The 22,389-nt window shown below is 43.3% G+C and overlaps 1 protein-coding gene across 3 annotated transcripts in view; it reads right to left on the bottom strand.

The window, feature by feature from the left end:
• The window catches only part of CPED1 (cadherin like and PC-esterase domain containing 1), a 325,775-nt gene that overhangs the window by 136,141 nt on the left and 167,245 nt on the right, over window positions 1-22,389 (bottom strand). For all 3 annotated transcript variants that reach the window (XM_075558608.1, XM_075558609.1, XM_075558610.1), the window contains 4 exons: window positions 20,481-20,551; window positions 18,313-18,363; window positions 12,142-12,328; window positions 11,324-11,492 (listed from right to left, as the gene is read on the bottom strand). In XM_075558608.1, the coding sequence (XP_075414723.1) occupies window positions 11,324-11,492; window positions 12,142-12,328; window positions 18,313-18,363; window positions 20,481-20,551 (478 nt within the window). The remainder of the gene's footprint in view (window positions 1-11,323; window positions 11,493-12,141; window positions 12,329-18,312; window positions 18,364-20,480; window positions 20,552-22,389) is intronic.

The following is a 22,389-nucleotide window of genomic DNA, read 5'->3' as shown; positions in this document are numbered from 1 at the left end:
GATAGGGAGTCAGCTAGACCTGTATTTAAATCCCATCGTGGTCACTAATTGTATGTATGACCTTGGATATGCTTTCCAACCTTTCTATTTTTTCTATGATTTTATTGTGTCTTTTTAAAAGAGGATCAAAGGTCAATTAGGTTCTGGGTTGCTGTAAATATTACATCAGACAGAAAGAGTGCTTAGCAAAATGCGTGGCACATAATAAAAGTCATATAAATGTCTTATCATTCCTACTACTGCCCCTGCTGCTATTGGTAGTGCATTCTCACCACCCAGCAGTAATTATAGTAGGTACTGATTAAGAGTTACAGGCATTTCACTATAATACAGATTCTACCCTTGGCAAACTAAATTACACACCTCTAGTTCAGGGGGAGCGGGAAACTAACTAAAAACCACCGTTTGAGTGTTTCCTAGATCCTCTAACTTTGGAAATGAACAAAGGTCTCATTACACTTGCTTATTGATAACTTTTGATTTTTATTATGAATATTTGGCCAATATTAAAGAACCCAGATATCACATTGAGGACTAACGTGTGCTGGCCCCAAGCCATGGTATTTTCAATCACTTCAAATGCATAGGAAAGCTGATCAGTGAATGAGGAAGACCACACAAGAATTGGTGCATTTGAACTAAGGTTCAGTTGAAGACTCTTAAAAAATACTGTGGACTGCCAGAAGGACAAACAAGTGTGTCTAGAAAGAAGAACCACCAGAAGTGAAGATAGTGAACCGGTGTTTCAAATACTGAGGACATGTTAGCAGGAGAGACCAGCCCTGGAAAGGGGCAGCATGCCTGGTGAGCAGAGCAACAGTGAAAATGAGGAAGACTGTTGAGGAGATGAATTGACACAGTGGCTGCAACAATGGCTCAAGTAATGGTGGCGAGGATGGTGCAGGACCAGACCGTGTTTGTTCCATTGCACATAAGGTTACTATGAGTCTGAACTCACTTGACAGCACCTAACAACAAGCAGCAGCAGCTATTGCTTGAGTTGAGTCTGGGTGGCACCGGCGATTTGCATTTGGCTACTTACCTAGGTTGGCTGTTCAAACCCACCCAGAGGCTCAATGGAAGAAAAGCCTGGCGACTGTTTGCAGAAAGATTACAGTCAAGAAAACCCTTCAGAAAAGTTCTACTCTGCAACACATGAACTTGCCATGGGCCAGAGGCTGACTCAATGCCAGTTAACCGTGATATCATCAGTTTGTGGTATTAAAAGGGTACAAAAATAAATGAGAGAATTTTTCAGCATTTCCATATGATAATGCTGGAGTCTTTCATATATCATTTAAGAACTCTAGACCACTATTTATTTATTTTAAATAAAGCAATGAATCATAGCTTTAACCATGTAGCTAAAATGCCAGGTAAAACTTTTCTTAGAAATACTACTCTCTCTTTCCATTTTTCCCTTTATTAATTGTAATCCAGTTGAAAAAGAAAGCTGTTTCTAAGCAAATGGATCCATGAAACCCAGACCCGCAGGATTCTGCTATGTGACTTGTCTGTAGACTTTCCTTAGGGTTTCCTTCTGGGGGCTTGGGGACACATTGTAACGAGACCCCAGATCACCTATAAAATTTAACTTTTGTGGTTGTTAACATTTTTCATATCAAGTTTTTATCTGAAAAGGTGTGTTAAAGAAGATAGTTTCCCGCACATACATTAATTGCCTTAAAACATACAAACAAATAACAAGAAAGCCAAACTCATTGTCATGAGCTGATCCCTCCTTGTGGTGACCCTACAGAAAAGGGTAGAACTACTTTTTGGGTTTCTGAGACTGTAACTCTTCACGGAAGTAGAGTCTCATCTTTCTCCCAGGGAGTGGCTGGTAGTTTAGAAGTGCTGACCTTGTGAATCCCAGCCCAACGCATAGCCACCAGGGCTCCTAAAACGTATATTTTCTTAATTCCTAAACATGACACATTCAAGTCACAACAGTTTCTAAAACTTTCTTTCTAACAGTGAAACACTATATTATTTATGGACAAATTAAACTGAAATAACCATCTAGGTATGTTATATGATTATGTTTCGTGAAGAATTATGGTATTTTCTATAATTGAATGCATACTTCTGATTAGATTAATTACGTTGGACAGAAAAGATGGAAAAATTAATGACCAGGATAAAGGGCTGTCAGAGGAGCGTCACTGGCTACAGAAATTATTAAAAACCCAAGGAAGATAAAGATAAGAACGATTCTTCAACATTGAAGGAATGTCTCCAAATTCCCAGTTCCAGGAGAAAGTAGGAAATTTAAAAAGTCGGAGTTCTCAGAGGTCGAAAATCAGTATTTCTCAAGCCAGGTGGATTTGGTAGTTCTCAAACCAATCTGCCTCGCACACAATCTATCAAGGTATGGAGACATTTTGGTGCTTAGATCTTTGGAGAGAAATCTACCGGCATCGAGTGGACAGGGGCCCTGGGGGTGGGGGTGGGGGTGTCTGGTAAATATCCCACAATACACAGGGTAGTCCCTTACAACAAAGAACGATGTAGTCAGGAATGTCTGCTGTTCCCAGGTTGAGAAATCCTAGTCCAGATTAGTTGCTATCAGTCATGTAAATTAGCCCTTTCCTGCTGGCTGGCAATAAGCATACATAGGATTGACTCTGTAACAAGCATGCATGTATTTCAATTGGAAACAGGCACTACAAAACCCCAAGTAGTTAATAATGGTGAAACTACACAATCCACCGTCTGCAAGTCAATTCTGACTCATAGTGACCCCGTATAGAGTTTCTGAAACTGCAAATCTTCCTAAGACCAGGCAGCCTCATCTTTCTGCCAAGGAGCTTCCGGTGGGTTCGAACTGCTGCCCTTCTATGAACAGTCAAAACACTTACCTGACAGTGCCGCTAGGGCTCCTTAATTAAGGCTAAGAATTTAGTGAACAATGACAGCTGGTCCTACCAATGATACAAATCATCTGTTTGGAAACGAATTCAAGCCTGAAAACTCAAACTCACTGTCCTCAAGCGGATTCTGGCTCCCAGCGACTGTGAGAGGCGCCCCGGCTCTGTGGGTTTCTGACATTGTAAATCTTTATGGGAAGAGAAGACATCTTTCCCGCAGAGCCTGTCTGGTTCAAGCTGCTGACCTTGCAGTTTTAGGAGCCCAACTCGTAACTCACCACAGCACCAGGGCTCCTCAGAACATGATTTATATCACATTATTTTCACCTAAAATTTGAAATGCAGCCAGAACTCTGCTGAGGAGCGAGGATGACAAGACTTCATCTGGAATAAGTAGAACGTGTAATCGGGAGAACCAGGGCCCGGAAAAGGACATCCTGCTTGGTCCTGTGGTGGCCGCTTAAGAAGAGGACGGATTGCGTGAGGCAGATTAACACAGTTGCTGACACTGCACTCAAGCAGCAGAAGTGCGAGGACGGCTTGGGACTCAGCCACGGTGCCTTCTATGTGCACAGGTGGGTCACTGGGAGTTGGGGCCGACTGAATAAGGAGGCCGAACAACATCATAATGAAAGAGGGGGTGGAAGGGTTAGCCTGCTGTTCATTAAAACGCTACAAACAGAACGTAATTTAAGGTTTTATTTGTTCAAAACCCAAAAGGTAACCGCTCCCTTCCTTGCAGTAAAAATTCCTTTAAAGCTCACGCAGTAGGACTGGTTCAATTCAGGAAGGGGGCTAGCGAGGCCATTAAGATATATAGTGTGGCAGGAAGCATCCCCCCTCAGAGGCCTCGGGGATGGTAGTCTGGTAAGGCCAGGTGTGGAAGCATCCCCCAATTTAGGTGCACCAGGCCACGCAGCTTCAGAGGATGCTGGGCTAATGGCCCCCGGAGAAGCGTAAATGTAGATACTTTCTGAATGATCACTGTCCAAACCTCCCTTCTTGAGTTTCGCTTGTATCCTGTGACATTGTAAAAACCTGCTCATCTCTTCCTCTGATCACTGTAAAAACCTGCTCTGTGACATAGTTTAAGGTACATAACTTGCTTGATTGTGGCTGGATTTTTAAGCGGTTTGGAAGTGTGGCAACGCCCTCTATTTCCTTCTGGCTCGCGTTTCAGGATAAACTTAAAATTTCTCAAATCAACCTGGTCTCTGTCTTTGGCTGATACAATGACAGCTCTTCTCAGTGTCGATAGTAGTTGGTTTTTTAATGGACTGGTATGCTTTATATGAGGGGTTTTTAAAAGTTTGTGGTAAAAGTCCATGATCTTTTCACTGCATTTTCCATGAACTTTTTGAAGTCCCCTTATGCTTGCTTCTGTTTCCATTGGTGTTTTGTTGATATGAATAGTTGATGGCCAGAGGTGAAACAGTGGAAGGAGAAATGAAAGAGGTTTGATTAATCACAAAATATAGTCTCATGTTTTAGTTATTTGAAGGTGGATGGCTTGGTTTGCTTATTTAAAACTTAATAACAAAATCACTTAGACTGAAATCTAACTTGAAAGGTCAAAGTGGAGCCACAGTGAATTGTTTAATGTGGCTCTCCTACCCAAAGTCTCTATAACGTACACAAAAATACCCTTTTCTGCATGGGCCTGCGTCAGCAGGTGGGGGTTGAACTAAGAACCTGACAGGATTCACCTGTGAGTAATTGCTGGCAGGATACATTGTGATTGCCAACCGGGTACATATAAAATGGCCCCTCTTCGAGCTAGAAGAGGGTGGGGGTGGCTCACTACCAGCAAGACCCAGGAGTGGAGTATGTCTTCTGGACCCTGAGATCCCAGTCAAGTGAGCCTCCTTGATCCAGAAGACAGCTGTGACATCAAGAGCCGCTGCAGGAGCAGGAGCCAGTGATGGATTTCCCAAACCATGGAGAAAGCAACGCTGAGTGCTTTGGGACAGGAGGCTGGCTTATGGAATGGGGTGCTTCTGGGCGCTTAACTTGGGGGGCTGGACTTGGTGACCCGGGAAATGGAGCTGAGTGGCAGCAGGGTGGGGGCTTCCATTGCAGTAGTGTGCCCTCGGGGCATCAATTAGCTCTGAAAGAATATTGCCACATGTCCTGATAAAACAGCTGTATCCTGAGCATTTCTCACGTTCACCGCAAGCTGTTAGCTTCCTTAACCAACCCTTTGATCGCGAGACTTGCCTGTGCGTTCTGTGGGACCATCACAATGACTATCAGAGCCTAGATGGAAAAGTAGGGAGACAGCACCCAGAGAAAGTGTATGCCCCCTTAACCAATCAACAAAAAAACCCCAATTCATTTCCCTTTAGGTTCACGGGGACAGGCTTTGGAGCTACACAGAAAACAGCTGATCACTCTCTCCGCAATCGTTTTGCTCTGGATTTGGCCCTGAGAACATCGTGAGGGCATGGTGATTATTGATAGAAAAGAGAAAACCATTTTTTAAAGACCCAAAGTCTCAAAGTATACAGTGCTTTAGGATTTAACGTGAACGGCAATTCCCAAATAATTCAACATTCATAGGAGCTTAGAAATTGTAGCCTCATTTTTGGTTAGGGCGTAGCCTTCATCGCAGGATCAGCTTTCAGCGAACCCTAAAGACTCGACAGTCAAGACCAATAAGGGGCAACAGGTGTCAGATTATAATTCTCACTGGAACTTTGGGGAGAAAATCCCACCTCTGTTATGGCGCCGTCTCCCCAATTCATGGGGCCACGCCTGCTTCATTAAGGGTCCGAAGCAGCACACAGTACTCACACCACGGTTATCTGTTCACTCATTTAACGTGTCTAAAAGGAAGGCTCGACTATACTAGGGCTTAACACGTTTTTTGCATGTTATAAAATATAGGGCACTTTGGAGACCACATGTACACTTTAGGACCTTCTGGAAAATACTGGTCTGATGGTTCACTGCTTTTCTGCAATCGTCAGTAGAATACACCCCCCAAATGTTCCCGTCATCCTCTTCATATTAGGGCCCCCAATTCCTAAATTATCGATTTTTAAGCAGTGACTTGGTAATTAGGAGCCCCGGTGGTGTAGTGGTAATTGTTGGACTGCAAGCTGAGTGATCGGCAGTTCGAAACCATTAGCAGCTTCTTCGGAGCGGGCGGTGGGGGGGACACTGAGCTTTCTACTCCCGTAAATAGTTACGTTCTTGGAAACTCAAAGTGGTTCACAAGGGGTCCGCCTTGACCGATGGCAGGGATTTTGTTTTTAACTTGTTTCAGATCCATATAATGTTTTAAAAGAAAGGCAAGCTTTGGAAACAGTGCCTAATCCCCACTTCTTTTTTAATGCTTCTTTATTACTTGAGGTATAATTCATAAGCAGCATCTCTTAATTATATACCATGTACTTGTAGTAACTTTCACAAATCTTCAGTACACAGTTCACTGAATTCTACATCTCCAAACTCCATGACTGGGATCTTTCACACAGATCAAAATATAGAGCATGTGCCTATAAAACGTGTCTTCCTGCTTAGGAGTCCCCACACTTTCGAAGTACGCACTGTTCTGTTTCTTCACCATAGGTTCCTTTTGGGGATTCTTAAGTTCATATAAATGAAATACAGTACGCCGTCTGGCTCGCTCCTTTGTTCACCGGAACGTGTGGTCATTTTATACCCGTTCCCTTGCACCCATTGCTGCTGCTGCTGCCAGGTGGCTCACAGTCAGGACTGGCACACAACACCCCTCTGTACAACACTGCCTGGCCCTGTGCCATCCTCCCAGCGGTCCTAGGTTTGCAGCCACATCCCAATGCAGCTCCTTGAAGGTTTTCTTCTTTTTCACTGGCATCTTATCTATCATGCATGATGTCATTTTCCAGTGACTGGTCTTTCCTGATGACGTCGCACTCAACTATTTGGAGATGAAGTCTCACCATCAGAGCATCCTGGCTGTACTTCTTCCTCAAGAGATGTTTGTTCGGGCATTCCATGGTAGGTTCAACATTCTTCTCCAACTTCTTGAGGCAAAGGCTTCAGTTTTTCAGTCTTCTCGAGCTGATTGAAAAAATGACTTGGATCATGCACACCATAGCCCTCAAAGTGAGGCTCTTGCCTCTCAACACTGCAAAGAGGGCTCTGGGCAGCATATTGCTCCATGTGTGTGCTAACTGTTAACTTATCTTTAAATATGTGAATAGTATTGCTTCGAACTTGTTGATCTCCTTTCCTAATGAATTGTTTCCATGGTTTAGCTATTGATAAAAGTGATGTGACGGTTTCTTACATATGTTTTTTGAATGGCATATGATTCATTTGTTGGTGTGATGTCCTATAAAGTGGATTTAAATACAGACAGAGAAGAGTTCACTACAAGATTCCCTGGATAGTTTTCTCTATGGGAGCTGCTCACTTGCTCTGTTTCTCCCAACAAAGCAGAGCCATTGGTGGGTTGCAACCACCAACCTTGGATTAGCCAAGCACTTCATCGCGGCCAGAGGCTCCCTCTGACCCACTTGTCTAGGGAGTGCTGGTGGTGCACTTAGCTGATAACCCAAAGATTGCTGGTTCCAACCCACCAGGTTCCGTATGGGAGAAAGGACTTGGTTTGTTCTGTGTTTCCGTGAAGTTTTGGGGGATTTCTGTGGGATTTGGGGGGTCTTGGGATATTTGCATGCATAGCTTCAGTGGATGGTGACATTGTTTTTCCTGAGTGGTGAAATCTATGACACTTCCATAGCAGAGTACTTGGTATGGTCATTCCTCTCAATGGTTTACATTGTGGTAGAGGGTACTAGTGTCTCATTGTGGCTTTAATCTGAAATATAAAGGAAGTAATGAGACAGAAAGAAGTGCATAAACTCTAGCTTCTGCCTGTGCAAGACCCTTCCATTCCTGCCCTCTCAAAATATTCAGTACGTGTAGACTTAGGATAAACTGTGGAAAGTTCTCTCCCAATGGGATCTAGAAAGGAATAATGGGTATTCCTGGCACACATGTCAGCACAGGAGAGTCACATAAGGGTTTTATATTTCTTTTAAATAACTTTATTGGGGTGTGTACAACTCTTATCACAATCCATACATCATTTGAATCAGACATGTTTTACACATTTTGCCTCCATTCTTTTCTAGACATTTACTTTCTTTTTATTACTATTAATCATTTTATTGGGGGCTCAGACAACTCTTATCAGAATCCATACCTACATCAATGTGTCAAGCACATTTGTACATTCATTGCCCTCATTACTCTCCACTTACGGGGCTCTATATTTCTATGCACACTTTGAAACACACAAACATCCCAATTTTAAATGATTAGTACCTGTGAGTTGGTTTCACATATAGAACAATCATGAATGGGTCATTTGCTATTAAAGTTTAGCATGGTTAAATGTTAGGTTTGGGTCAAAATGTACACGTATGTCAATAATTCTGGGTCACACTACTGTTTCATAAGATAGCAGGATAAAAAAACAAGAGTACAATCTTATCTGGTGGCACCTGGAAACATTATTATGTACTTAATCTATATAGAAGCCAAGGTTACTGACCAACTTACTAATGTAGCCATCCACAGAGAGATGACTAAAAATTAAAATGTAAATTAGAGTTAAATCTATGGATCGATTAAAGTAAAAAATGGCTCATACTCATTATCCATAATTTCCTCAATGATGACGATTTCTTGGGTTAGCTTCTGCCTACAATATTACATGTGATTATGTATCATCTGGCTCACAGAAATGCTACAGGACAGAGCAGGCGTGGCTCGTCGGGTTGGCTGGGAAGTAATCATGACGGAAGCAGGCTGCCGGATCCCTTTGCCCACAGGGCAGCTGGTGGGTTCAAACCAGGGAACTCTGGTTGTCGGCAGCTGAGAGCTAAGCCATCACACCTCAAAGGACTGTACAGTTTAGCAAAACAAAAACAAACCGCTGCAGTCACCCATTACTGGACGCGAGAACCAGTCCTTTGGAAATCATAATGTGCACACGTCCTCACGCGGGAAAGCACATTGCCTTCTCGCATTTCTATGCCCTTTAGCACACCATCTTTATCATGTGGCCCTCTCACTTAGTTTCTAGCAGAGAAAACAACTGGGACAGAACAGCCCCAGAAGCAAGGTGAGCGGTGGATAATCGAGGGGGGGCGTATTTTGAAGTCTTCTCCATTGTCTAGCCCAGTATTTCTTCAACTGGGTTCCACAGAATAAATACTGATCACCAATACTTTCAAAGGAGTTAATGATGCTGCACACGGTTTCCCTTTGAAGGGCCACCATTTAAATTAGTATGCGAAATGCTCAGAGAAGTCCTAAAATAAAGAGACCTACTTAACATTGTTCTGCCTGTTGCTCTATTAGCCCATTTGACCCCGGAGCCGTCCTGTATTGTTTTTAATACACATTTTATTATCTTTCAAAATAATGTCTATGTCCCATTGCAGACCAATCTCTAATCCCTTTGCTCTAATAGCAGTTCTTGGTGGGGTGGTGGTTACACATCAGGCTGCTGACTGCAAGGGAAGCAGTTCAAAGCCAGCCCTCAGGACAAAGATGGGCTTTCTACTCCTCTAAAGCGTTCCAGTCTCAGAAACCCATCGGGCGCTTCTGATGTGTCCCGCAGGGTTGATATGAGTCAGACTGGACTCAATGGCACTGAGTTGGCTTGTTTATCACAAATTAGAGATAACTGTTTTCTTGAAAAATAAAACATCCCAACTATGGGGATGCTCCCCCCACCCCCAAACAAACAAACAAATTCAGCTATAGCTTTTCCTGCCATCAAGTCGATTCTGACTTACAGTAACCCTATAGGACAGGATCGAACTGTCCTTGTGGGTTTCTGAGAGTGTAACTCTTTACAGGAGGAGAAAGCATGGTCTTTCTCCGGAAGAGCAGCTGGTGGTTTCAAACTCGGGCTAGCAGCACAGTGAGGGACTACTACACCACCATTCCACTACATTCCAAGACAGTATAGAGTTAATCGGGACAGATGAGATCGTCACAAGGATGGTGATCACGGTGACTGGACCTGGGCATTCGCCTTCCAAAGGGAACATGCCATTGGTACTTCAGTGCAAACTGTGGACATCAGTCATTGGTGAGGAATTATGAGTTGCTGCTCACCATTGTAGCAAATGTACCATGCAAGCTCCAGATGCCCACAGGGAAGACTGTGAGCAGATGGGGGTGAAGGGGATTATGGGAACTCTACCTTCTATGCAATTTCTCCACTTAAAATTTATCTCAAAAAATACAGTGTTACAAAAGAGTATAACAAACATGGTATCCATACTTCCCACAGAGGCCCACCTGCCATTCCTCCCTGTTCCTCGCTCTCTGTGCTCCATAGCTTCCCCATCCACTGTCTGCCATCCGGGTGATGCCAATGCATAGGTACCATAGAGTTTCCCAGACTTAAATCTTTCCAGGAACAGATAGTGTTTGGCGGGTTTAAACTGGTGACTTTCTGTTAGCTACCCCTCCCTCCGTCCATCTTCCCCTCTCTCCCTCTATCCCTCCCTCCCTCATTCACTCACTCACTACCATCTAGTCGATTCCAACTAATAATGATCCTGTAGGACAGAGAAGACCCACCCATGGGCTTCCAGCCTGCACATCTCTATGGGCATAGAAAACCTCACCTGCCTCCCTCAGAACGGCTAGTGGTTTCCGACCATTGACCTTCCCATTCACAGCCCCACATGCTGCCCACTGTGCCACCAGGACCCCTTTTCCAGGTCCCAGTAGCATATAGATCACTCTGACGTGACATGCTTATAATCGTATTTCCCAAGCAGATTTGTAGAGAGATCGAACTAATGTTGAATTCCCTAGAATCCACTCTAGGAAGAGTGTATAGTATGAGGAAGTACGGAATGGTATACATAGATTTCCTAAAATATGCATAGAGAAGAGAGAATAAGACAAAGTTGCTGATAATATTCTCCCTCCTCTGAAATAAACAGGCTACAAACTATCTGTTGCTAAAGAAACTACAGTCTTTAGGGGGGATTCAGGATGAGAACAGAGTAAGAAATGTATCGACCCCATCCAAATTTAATTTCATTCATCTGGTATTTGTGCTGTAAAATAATTTCATAAATTTTCCTCTCACTCTTTGAAATGAATTCCAACGAATCCAGTTTTAAAATTGTAAAAGTTGATCCAGGGGAAAATCCAAGAAAAACAGGACACTCGAAAGGAGAAATATGAAACCAATTTCATAACTAACTGCGAGGACACAGACATTTTGTTAAACCTTAACCAGTCAGAGCGCCCGCCACCATGTCAGAGCAGGGAGAAGCCACCGCAGCAACATGAAGGCCCTGCTCATGCTGCTGTGTGTAGACGCAGCGCTGGGACTCTCCATCTCCTGAAAGGAGACCACAGCTCGGATCAGCGTGTATCTCCTGGCCTAGAACAACATTCCCAGCTCAACGACACAATTCAGTTACCTGCACAAAGCCGCAAGCTGTGAAGTCCTGGAACAAGGGCAGACTTGGGCGGTCTTCTCTGTAAAGGGTGAGTCTATACACGGTCAGAGCTTCGCCCTGTGCAGAAGATTCATCCACCACAAGCATGGAGATTGTGTTCACTCCCAAGCCCAGAGGGTAGTTGGCCAAGCTGGAGGGAGGGGGCGGGGAGGAGGAGAAGGAAGAGGAGGGAATGAAGGGAAGGGGGAACAAAAACGGAAGAGGGGGAGAGAGTAAGGAGATACATATTCAGTCCACATGGACTCATTCGACATATATTAAACCAATTTGTGTAGAAAACAGGCAAGATGTGTGCAGCTACATAAGAAATCCTATGTGTGAGAAGCTACCTCTGTATAAGGTTTAGCTGGGTCAGGAGTCACCTTACAGAGCAAATCACGGCCTCCATCAACGAAAGGAGACACCAGTGGCTGTAGAGCAGATTCTGATTCTGGCAACCTCGTGCAGGTTAGAGAAAGCTGTGCCCTTTAGGGATCGATGGTGAATTTTTCAAAAGTACATTACCAGGCCTCTCTTCCAATGTGCTTCACAGTGACCATATACAATAGATAGGGTAGAACTGTCCCCTGGAGATTCCCAAGACAGTAACTCTTTATGGAAGTAGAAAGCCTCATCTTTCTCCCTTGGAGATCCTGGTGGTTTCAAACTCCTGGGCTTGGGCTTCGCAGTCCATGGTATTACCAATTATACCACCGTGCCCCTCAACCCCCGTTCGAAGGTGGTACCAAAAGTCTGGCCCCATTCCAATGACTGCATTCATCCCATCAGCATGCCCATACCTTGGCCCTCCCCTCTCGGACAGGTGCACCGTGCACTGACACCTCGAAGTCTCCGCTCCAATCGTCACTGTGACCACATCAAATGGGACTTCTGAGTAATAATCTTTGATCCTTGCGTGGAATTCAGGGCTTAGTTCCAAACGTGGATGAGTAAAGATCTGACTGATGTGACAGAGTGTATATTTATCTGTTAAGAAACAAAACAGAAACTGACAAAATATATAATGGTGAAATGGATAAACATTTAGAAATCATAGATGATTTGGATTTTGTGTTGTTTTTTCCCCCTTGATAGGGAACCCTGTTGCCTTCCACTCAGCACCTGGGCCACCGCTGGCTTGTTACTTCAGCTGGATTCACCATTTATCAACTTTTGCAGAATTTGCCTCATAGACAACGAAGGCTTTAGTTGGTGTTATACCTACTGATGACTCTTTAGGCACCGCCTGGGAACATTTAAAGATAGAGAAGGCAGGAAAATCTCTCTCAGAAACTCAGCCAAACTCACTGCCATCGGGCCAATTCTGATTTATAGTGACCCAATAGGACAGAGTAGAAGTGCCCCTGTGGATTTTTCTGAGACTCATAAGTCTTTATGGGAGTAAAAAGCCATGTCTTTCCGTCCCCCCGATCAGCTAATGGTTTCGAACTGCTGACCTTGTGGTCAGCAGCCCAATGTGTAAGCTCTGTGTCAACAGGGTTCCTTCATATCCCTCCACTCGATAGACAATATAGTCGTGATACTGATTACATAGATAAAGCCACTTTGTAAGCAAGGCTGATGCGTCTGTGTGGGGATGAGAGTGTGGGGACCCGCAGGGAATGAGGGAAAGTTTCGATCAGAGTGTCACTGGATGAACATAATTGGTTATGGGCAATAGGGTGAGGTGATACATGTGAACATTAAGCTATACTAAACATGCTGGTGTGAAGCAAAGTCAACAAGGAAATCCAGAAATCTCCCTCCTAGTCAGGCGCTCTCAACCTGAGGAAGGACCGTGAAATACCCGAGAAAATTCCTAGCCTCTGCACAACTCTGCTATAGATCCTGGCTATTCTATCAACTCAGACCGTTGATTTGAAACCACTTTTCAGAAGTCCTCTCAGTAACTGCATTTTCCTGAAAGCATCTTGGTGGAAAAAGAAAAGAAAAATACCGGTATGGGTACGTGTCCCAGCCACTGATATTATACTCAGAATTGATATTTGGAACAAAGAAATTACCCCTTACAGAAGCTTACCAAATGTTTTCCAAAGAAATATCAGCTAGTATTTCCCTTCATAAATTCTTTTGAATAGTCAACAACATTCCAACAAAGAAAAGCATTAGAGGTCAGTAAAATGAAAAAAGAAATCCTTGGATTTCCTTTAAATGCATTAGCCAGTGATGTCTCAACAACAGAGCGACAAAAAAAAAAGAAAGAAAGAAAGAAAAGATAGCCCTGCCTTTGCTGCAGGAAGCTGGGAAGCTCAATTTGAAGAAGGCAGACGGTGCCACTGTGCTTCCCTCCTCTCCTTTAAGTAGCTGTTGTGAGGATCTTGCTGACATCAAAGCTGACAACTGACCTACAGTCGTCTAATGGTTTCTTACGCCCAAGTCCAAGCTCTAGTATGCAGGCAGATCAGGCATTTCCCGATGCCTTCCGGGTCTTCCACTCCAGTCTCATCTCTCAATGTGTACCGGACTTTGGGTCTCACCAAGACCAAACTTCTATTTCTTTAGTGGATACAAGGACCCACAGTAACAGATGCTGTCAAACAGATGCTAGTGTGAAGTGACCAGATGTTAACATTGGTAAACCAGACACCAGCGGGACACCATTGGTAAGACTCATCTCCTGGCTAAATAGCCACATGGCAGCCGAAAACCGTGTACCCTAGCTTGTCGCGCATTCTTTCCAAAAATCAGGACTTTTTAAAAACGCCGCAGGACGCGGGAAAAAATTGTTAAAAATCGGGACTGTCCCACCAAAAGCGGGAAGTCTTAATGAAGAAAGCAGCCCAGTCAGTTTGGCTGAATTACTCAGTGAACTGGGCAAATGACCTGCTTGGTATATTGTACTTGCTAATTGACATCACGGTCAACCGGAGCATCAGTCTAGTTTATTTGTAGATACACTGGATCTACAATTGTGTTGAATTTACCACTTAGTGAAACCAATTTTTCCCTTTTGTGTAATAAAACGGAAAACAAACTAAGGAATGAGGTTATGTTTGTATCCTTCAAACTTATCCTGACAGAGGAGGGCCATAACGTATACAAATCCAACCACTCAGTAACAATGCATTCATTTCATTGAGTCAGCCCCCCACCCCCGCCCCCAGCACGTACAGTGTTAAGGACACTGAGGTAAGTCGAGCAAAACCAGGATTTCAGTCATGAGACGATTCAAATGGAGACAACACCCTTTCCAACACCAGACTTTGATCAGCTGGCGTTCAGAGTCAGGAATGTATTAGAGGACGACCATTTTCTCGGCACGAAGGAGAAGCATACGCTGTGGGCGCCGTTGACTGAGTTCCAGCTCAAAGCAACCCTGCGTCTGACAGAAGGAATTCCTGCCCAGGCCAGTACCCCCCGCCCCCCCAAATCATCACTGTGTTTGAGCCGCTGCGTCTTCGAAGGTCTTTTGTTTTTAAAGATCATTTTATTGGGGGCTCTTACAACTCTTGTTCCAATCCATGTCGATTGTATGAAACCTATTAGTACATAGATTACCATTGTTCTTTGCTAGATATTTATTTTCTATTGAGCTCTTGGGATCAGCTCCTCTCTCCCCCACCCCCCCTCATTCTCTCCCTTCCTCCCGCTTCATGGCCCTTTGATTATAGATTGTTAATTATTTTCAAATCTCACACTGACTGCTGTCTCGCTTCACCTCTGGTTTCTGTTGTTCATCCCCCTGGAGGGGTGTGTGTGCCATTCATTGCGATCAGTGCACCCTTCCTCCCCACCTCTCTCCACCTTGCCCCTACTCTTTTGGTATCACTGTTCCCATTCCTGATCCTGGGTTCCATGTGTCGTGAGCTTTATCCTTTGCCTGACCTATGTACATGCTCCCGTCCAGTCCAGAGTGGGGAGCAGCACTGGGGTCATGACAGTGGGGGCGGGGTGAGGAGACCTCAAGGGACCAGAGGTATATTGCATGAGCCGTCAGTGCTCTACTGCACTGAAGGTCTTTTATGCTGACCCTCTGTTACCAAGCACGACGTCCTTCTCCACGAACTAAGACATAGACACCTGCACCCGATTTTATGCTCCAAACAATTTATAAAAATATTTCCCCCCAAATCAGTAACATAGAAGATGCACTTCAATTTACTAGGGTATCTTTTTATAATCCTGCATGGAGAGTTTATTTCTCGGCATTCTATCCTTTCGATCAAGGGTGATGATTTCCAATGGGACTTGCCTATGTCAACACGGACACTTGGCTCTTCAGTAGATAAAAAGGGCCATCATGCCACTCAGCACAGTTTTAGCACTGCCCACTGCTGGCCGACTCTGCCATGCGGGCTGGGTCCCGTTCTCTGTTTGAAAGTGGATGGAGTGCTGACATCACCCTCCACCGAATCCTCCTTGTTGCCGCCTGCAAGCACCTGGTGTCTCTCTGGCGTCGCTCCCAGCCCCATCCCAACTTGCCTCCGGCCAGATTAGGTTAGCTCTGTGGGGAACCCCATGTGGGGAACCCCGTGTGGGGTATGGCGGTAGCAAGCTGCAGAGCTTATTTGGCAAGGAGACCTCAGAAAGCTTTTTGAAGTTTGGCTGCTTTTAATGGACTTCTTTTAACCACGGACGTTTATTGACCTCTGGAGGGATAATCATAACTCATATTAAACACCCGCGCACCATAGGCTCCTAGAAATAGTCCCACCTGTTCACAGATATCAACGGATAGGGTGATTAAAACCCCAAAACCGTTATATCCTGCTATAAGAGTAGAAAGCTGACTATATGAACGCCTGGATAGGACTAGTTTTCCTCAACTTAAAACCAGGAACAAAGAGGAAGGGCGCACTTAGCATGTTCACGTCCTCTTTATCATGTTTCTTGGGATGGGGGCAAAAAAATGACATCAGCAAGTGTAATATCCTTGCATTTTACCAATGAGGAAATGGACGCTCAAAGAGAGGAAGTGGTCTGCCTGATTCTGCAGCAAACCCGGAGGCTGGAACCCTGCAAGTTCTCAACAAGTGCTCACTCCGGTGCTGCTCCTGATTTCCTGTCCAGCTCTCCTTCTCGTCCGATGCAGGCATCAGGCTCCTCAGAGAGCCGAGACGCACGCGTTCATCTGAGGGTAAGGGCTCAAAAGCAATCCTTGGGGGGAGGGGGGGACAAAGGGCAAGTATGTTTAGCTGCTGAGTGAGAGGTTAGACATTAGGGTCCACCCAGAAACCCCTCGGATGAAAGGTCTGACCATCACTTTGGAAAGATTAGCCACTGAAGACTCTATGGGACCCCATCCAACTCCAACATCTATTGGGTCGCCATGAGTTAGAATTGACTTGTGTCAGCTAGAGGAAGCTGGGTGATAGAGCGGTTATGTTTTGAACTGCCAATCACAAGGTCAGCAGTTCAAAACCACCAGCCTTTCTGAGGGAGAAAGACACGGCTTTCTACTCCCATAAAGAGGAACCCATCAGGGCAGTTCTACCCTGCCCTAGAGGGCCGCTAGGAGTCCGCAGTGAGCGTGGGCATCTGTGGTGGCAGGAACTTGGTGACGTGGTGGTTGCAGACTGGGCTTGGACTCGAAGGCATTGACTTTGGCTTTGGAGGGACTTGGGGTCGGGAAGCAATGAAGGGGGAAATACATGCCACACGCCACCTGTTATCTTTTCCCAACTATCACCGCTGAACTGAAAATCCTCTTTTCTATAATTGGATTCTACAGTTGTTGATGGTATTAAACCATATCATTGTACAGCCTATTAATCGAAAGTGATTTTAACAAAAGCATTAGAACATAATCGATAAGTTAAATGAAATTATAGAAGATGCAAAGTCGGTTTTATTCAATCTGAAAACTTATGATGCCAGTCCATAAAATCTTAGTCATAATGTTTCCACAGAATAGTTTTAATTTTTATAAGATAATTATCCAGGGGTATGCTTTGGAAAATGTATATTATGATTGTTGGTAGGTGTCATTGAGTTCATGATCTAATCGCCATCTGAAATAGTACTGCCCGATGGGGTGTTCGTGGCTGTAATTTTTATGTAAGCAGATTTCCGGGTCGCCTTTCTACAGAACTGCAGGGTGGGTTCAAACTGGTGAGCAGCTTGACACTTAACCTCTGAATCACCAGGTTTCCTAATATGACACATAAACTGTAGACATACAAATAAACATATATCTTAAAGCTATCCTGATGAAAATATCCACTGAATACAACTCGTAATTGTATACCATATACAAGTACCCTTCAAAAAGGAAAAATTCTGTAATTGGGTATGTTTGTTGGATATACTTCTTGATGTTATTAAACCATATTACTGTATAGTAAAAACTTGAAATCTGTGAAGGACATTTTAAAAATTCAGGAATTTAGTACACAGAATCCGAAGATCCAGCTTCTTAGTCAAGTTCAGCTGGTTTAGTGACCCTGTGACCTTGTAAAGTCAGAGTCTCCAGAAATCTGTTATTGTTGTGTAATAATACTGGAATGCACTCAAGAAATTATTGATAAATATAACGCTATATACAAAACAATTACATGTATTAGTGCGACTGAATTTTATGGACATAAATTTAAACTCAACTTGAATATGCTCAACTTCTATAAAGAACATTTTCCTCAAGCATGAACTGTGATAGCAACATGCTGGCAGGAAGGAGATCTCTGTAGGTGCTGAGACTCCTGTCAGCCACGGTCAGAGGCGGTGAGCTGGGCACCAAGCCCAGAGCCCTCAAGGCAGTGGGGTAGGATTCTTTGAGCCCTTTAAAGCATGCTCCAAAATTACTGGCTTTAAAAGAAATCATGTTTAAAAACAAAATGACTATGTACTTTATTTGCAAAACTAACAGATAATGGCTCATTCAACCATCTCCTATCTCTGAACATGTGCTCAGGATAGATGAGCTACTCACAGATGCGCAACTGTGAATGGGGGTGGGGTGGGGGAGTATTCAAAGCTGGAGAGCGCCCATTGATGATGCTGCCGAAACTCACCATCACTGCAGCGTCTGCCTTTGCTCTCACTCATCGCATGTGGCACTTCCACTAAAAAGAAAAAAGTACATTTAAAATAAGAAATAATGGAATCCAGGACAGATGAACCCCTCAGGACCAGTGCTGAGAGTGGCGATACCGGGAGGGTGGAGGGAAGGTGGGGTGGAAAGAGGGAACCGATTACAAGGATCAACATATAACCTCCTCCCTGGGGGACAGACAGCAGAGAAATGAGTGAAGGGCAGTGTCGGGCGGGGTAAGATATGACAAAATAATAATAATTTATAAATTATCAAGGGTTCATGGGGGAGGAGAATCAGGGAGGGAGGGGAGAAAATGAGGAGCTGATACCAAGGGCTCAAGTAAAACATAAATGTTTTGAGAACGATGATGGCAACAAATGTATAAATGTGCTTGACACAATGGATGGATGGATGGATTGTGATAAGAGTTGTAGGAACCCTCAATAAAATGATTTTTAAAATAAATTAAAATAAGAATATCTCATAATCTCAAAGATTCATTTAATAAAACATGTACCGTATTATTTAGGTTTTACTACAGTATTATGTAGGGTTTACTTCTAAGTAAAACTGGATCAAACCCAGCAGCTAAGATAGAACCAAAGGAGTGAATTGGTTCGTCACTCAGACGATGATGCTGAGAGCAAATAGAAAACACGCTGAGGAAAAGTGATGGTCTAATCCTCTCCCTTGGCCAGAGGTAGGGATGTGGGTCGACTATGTCAAGTTTTCTTATCCTATTATAATAATTTCTCAAATTATTAGAATTACAAAAGTTCTTCCCACTAGTATTTCAGTCTCCAGATTCACCCTAGCATCTGCCTAATATATATATACACACTACCGGAATACCTATTTGTTTTAAACAAATGAATAAATAGCTCTCAGTAGACTAAATCAGCTCATACAAAGACCAACAATTAGTTGGAGTGGTAAGAACCCCGACTTATCACCAGCGTTTCCCTGGGGCTAGTGGTTCATTCCATTGGATCAATGGTTCTCAAATGTGCGCATGCCTCACAGTCATGACTGGGATTCACAGAAATGCCTCCTAGACAGAAATTTGAACAGTCGGTGACATCGGAACCGGTGAGCATTCCCAAGGCACCGTCAAAATTGCTGGCCTGCCAGTCAGACTTTCACAGGTACTGCTTACTATTAACTCCCGATTTGGAATTATAATGAGAGAACTTACCATAGTTTTTTCAACATTATAGATACAAGGACACATACTTATTTTCATTTTATTTCCTTTTAAAATTACATATATTTTGCCTAATTACAAAATAAAAATCTCTGATTGGCTTTAGAAGGAAAAAAAAACTAGAAAATAAACCAAGGTAAAGAAGTAAAATCAAACTCATTATTATTTGCCTTTAATTATTATCAGTTCATGTTGCTTCAAGACAATTTCCCAGTTTGCAATATATCATAAGAACCTTTCCTATAAATATACTTTTAAAAGATTACAGCGGCTTCATATAGTAGTTTATGAGATGATTAACTATTTATTCTTAATGATAGAATCCTGGTGGTTTCATTTCCCCCCTCATTTATTAAAAGCTATGTAATTAAAACCAGTATTTGTTTTAAATTATTTTTCTGAATATTATATCTAGAAGTAAAATTTCTGGCCTCTACGTTCAATCTTTTAATATATTTTTAATATATATTCCTAAATGGCTGGTAAGAAAGGAGGTTCTAATTTATACACTAACCACAAGCAGGAGAATACGTCTTTGCTTTTACTCCTTCCAGTTTCATTATCTGTAAGAAGAAAGGTTTTTCTGAGTTTTATGAAAAATCGGAGCTCTGGTTACAGAGTGGATTATGTGTTTGTCTGCTAACCCTAAGGTCAGCAGTTTGAAACCACCAGTCAGCCCTTGGTAGAAAGTGAGGTTTCCTGTTCCCCTAAAGAGCTGATTTACAGCCTCAGAAAACCACGAGAGTGGCGGGTGTAGAGGGGAGTGCTCTACTTCGCCCTATAGACTCGCCATCAGTCAGAATTGCCTCGGTGGCAGTAAGTGTGGTGGTTTGGGGGATTGTTTTAGTTTTTGATTGTTAATCAAGCTAACATTTTCATATGCATTTGGCCAGGCGATACACATTTTCCTGTTACAGTTAAATGGAGCTATATCCATTTACCTTTTTTATTTTCAACTGCATCCAATGGTACTTGCGGTTTTCCAGCATCCTCATCCTTTGTGGAAAAATTCCTGCAGATGCAATGCCAAAGAACGCTGGATCAATGAGATGAACAAAATCCATGGAAACAACATCTAACACGCGATCCTCTTTCCTTTTTATTTTTTCTTGAGGGCCTCAGTTATTTTGATCAACACAAAGAAACACTTTCTGTATTTCCATCCTTGAAACTGGCAATTGAGCCTCAGAGGAGGTGGGCGGAAATCTCATCATCTCTAATCAGGAAAAGCACATTTGAAGTAAAACAGGGCAAAAAGTCACTCTTGTGTCCAAATCTAAAAGCTCTCTGATAGTATGGGTCCAACAGAACTGCTTCAGCACCGCACATTCTTATTGCAATCTCTTTGGCTAAAGGTACAGTTTTGAATCAAGAAGCTTTGGAAACTCTACATACACAAACTCTCAGAAATACGAGTGTATCATTGCAAAATCTAACCATGGCTGGCCAAGCCTTCTATCCTTGAGCTCTTTCAAGTTTGTGAGTTTGTCTCCTTGTCTCTGTTGTAGAACTAACTGAACGCTTGGCCAGATTGCCCTTCAAATTCTCAGACTTGGGGCCAAAGTAATCACCATTGCAGACAGAGTAATTGCTGGTCTTGATGATAGGGAGCACTGGGCAGGATTAGCTTCATGGGCCCTTGATGGAACTTTCTGGGGCTGTTAAGAATCTCCATTTACATACCAGCAAAATGGAGATGATATTTGCCTCACGTTACAGGGATTCTGGGAGAGCTAAATAAAATGTTCTGTGTTAAATTTCATTTCATAAATCTTTATCGTCCCAAATCTTGTACTGGCCATTGTGGTGGAGGAGAGAAGCGTAAGACAGATGGAATTTCTTCAAAATATAAACACAAAATAAGAAGAAGCAGTAGGCAGAAACAGTGCTGGGGGCACTGAGATTCTGTGGAAGTCGATAGAAAGACTTGGGAATGGATGTGACGTTGCAGAGCATGGTGACTATAATTGCTTTCAAGTGCCACTAATATCACAACTTCATCAAGTTAGAGGAACCTGATGTACAGCAACAAAATGCTGCTCAGCCCTGCCCGTCCTTGCAATGACTGATACGCCTGAGTTCATAATACCTACTCTGTCAATGCAGCTCCTTAAATGTCTTCCTCTTGGTCGATGACCAAGCAGGATGCCCTTCTGTTATTAACCGCTCCTGATAACAGGCCCAAAGGAAGCAAGACAAAGCCTTGGCATCCTATCTCCTAAGGAGTATTCTGGCTGCTCTAACTCTGGCATAGACCTGTTTGTTCGTCAATATGCGTGAACAAAAGTAATGCCATGGAATTTTTTGAAAAAATGTATACATATGAAAATAACAAAAGCTCACTGCCATTGAGTCCGTTTTCACTTACAGTGACCCTGTAGGAAAGGGTAGAAGTTCCCCTTTGGGTTTCCTAGACGCTAACTCTTTATAGGAGTAGAAAGCCTCATCTTTCTCCTTAGGAGTGGCTGGTGGTTTTGAACTGCTGATCCCGCAGTTAGCAGCCCAGCATGTAACCCACTAAGTCATCAGGAGTCTTTATAAAACATGGAGTGAGACAAGTTACATTCAAGTCTGACTAGGCAGTAGACAATTGGTTGTTAAAAATTCAAATTCAAATGAAACAACACTCTAGGTGAGGCTCCCATCAAATGCATCACTGCCACATACCAAGGGGTGTGTTTCCACTGTGTGGAAACATGGAATTAAATAACAATGGATTTCCCCGTGGATTTCTGAAACACCCCACCCCCAATTACACAAACTGAATTTTGGGGAAAATACTATCTTAATAATGAGGTGAAAGAGTGGAATAGACACCTTCAAAGGGCTGTTGAAGAAAAAGTATTATGG

Source organism: Tenrec ecaudatus, chromosome 9 (assembly GCF_050624435.1).
Source record: "Tenrec ecaudatus isolate mTenEca1 chromosome 9, mTenEca1.hap1, whole genome shotgun sequence".
Taxonomy (NCBI): domain Eukaryota; kingdom Metazoa; phylum Chordata; class Mammalia; order Afrosoricida; family Tenrecidae; genus Tenrec; species Tenrec ecaudatus.
Note: the sequence above shows the minus strand (reverse complement) of the source record. Positions and strands in the feature narration are given on the sequence as shown.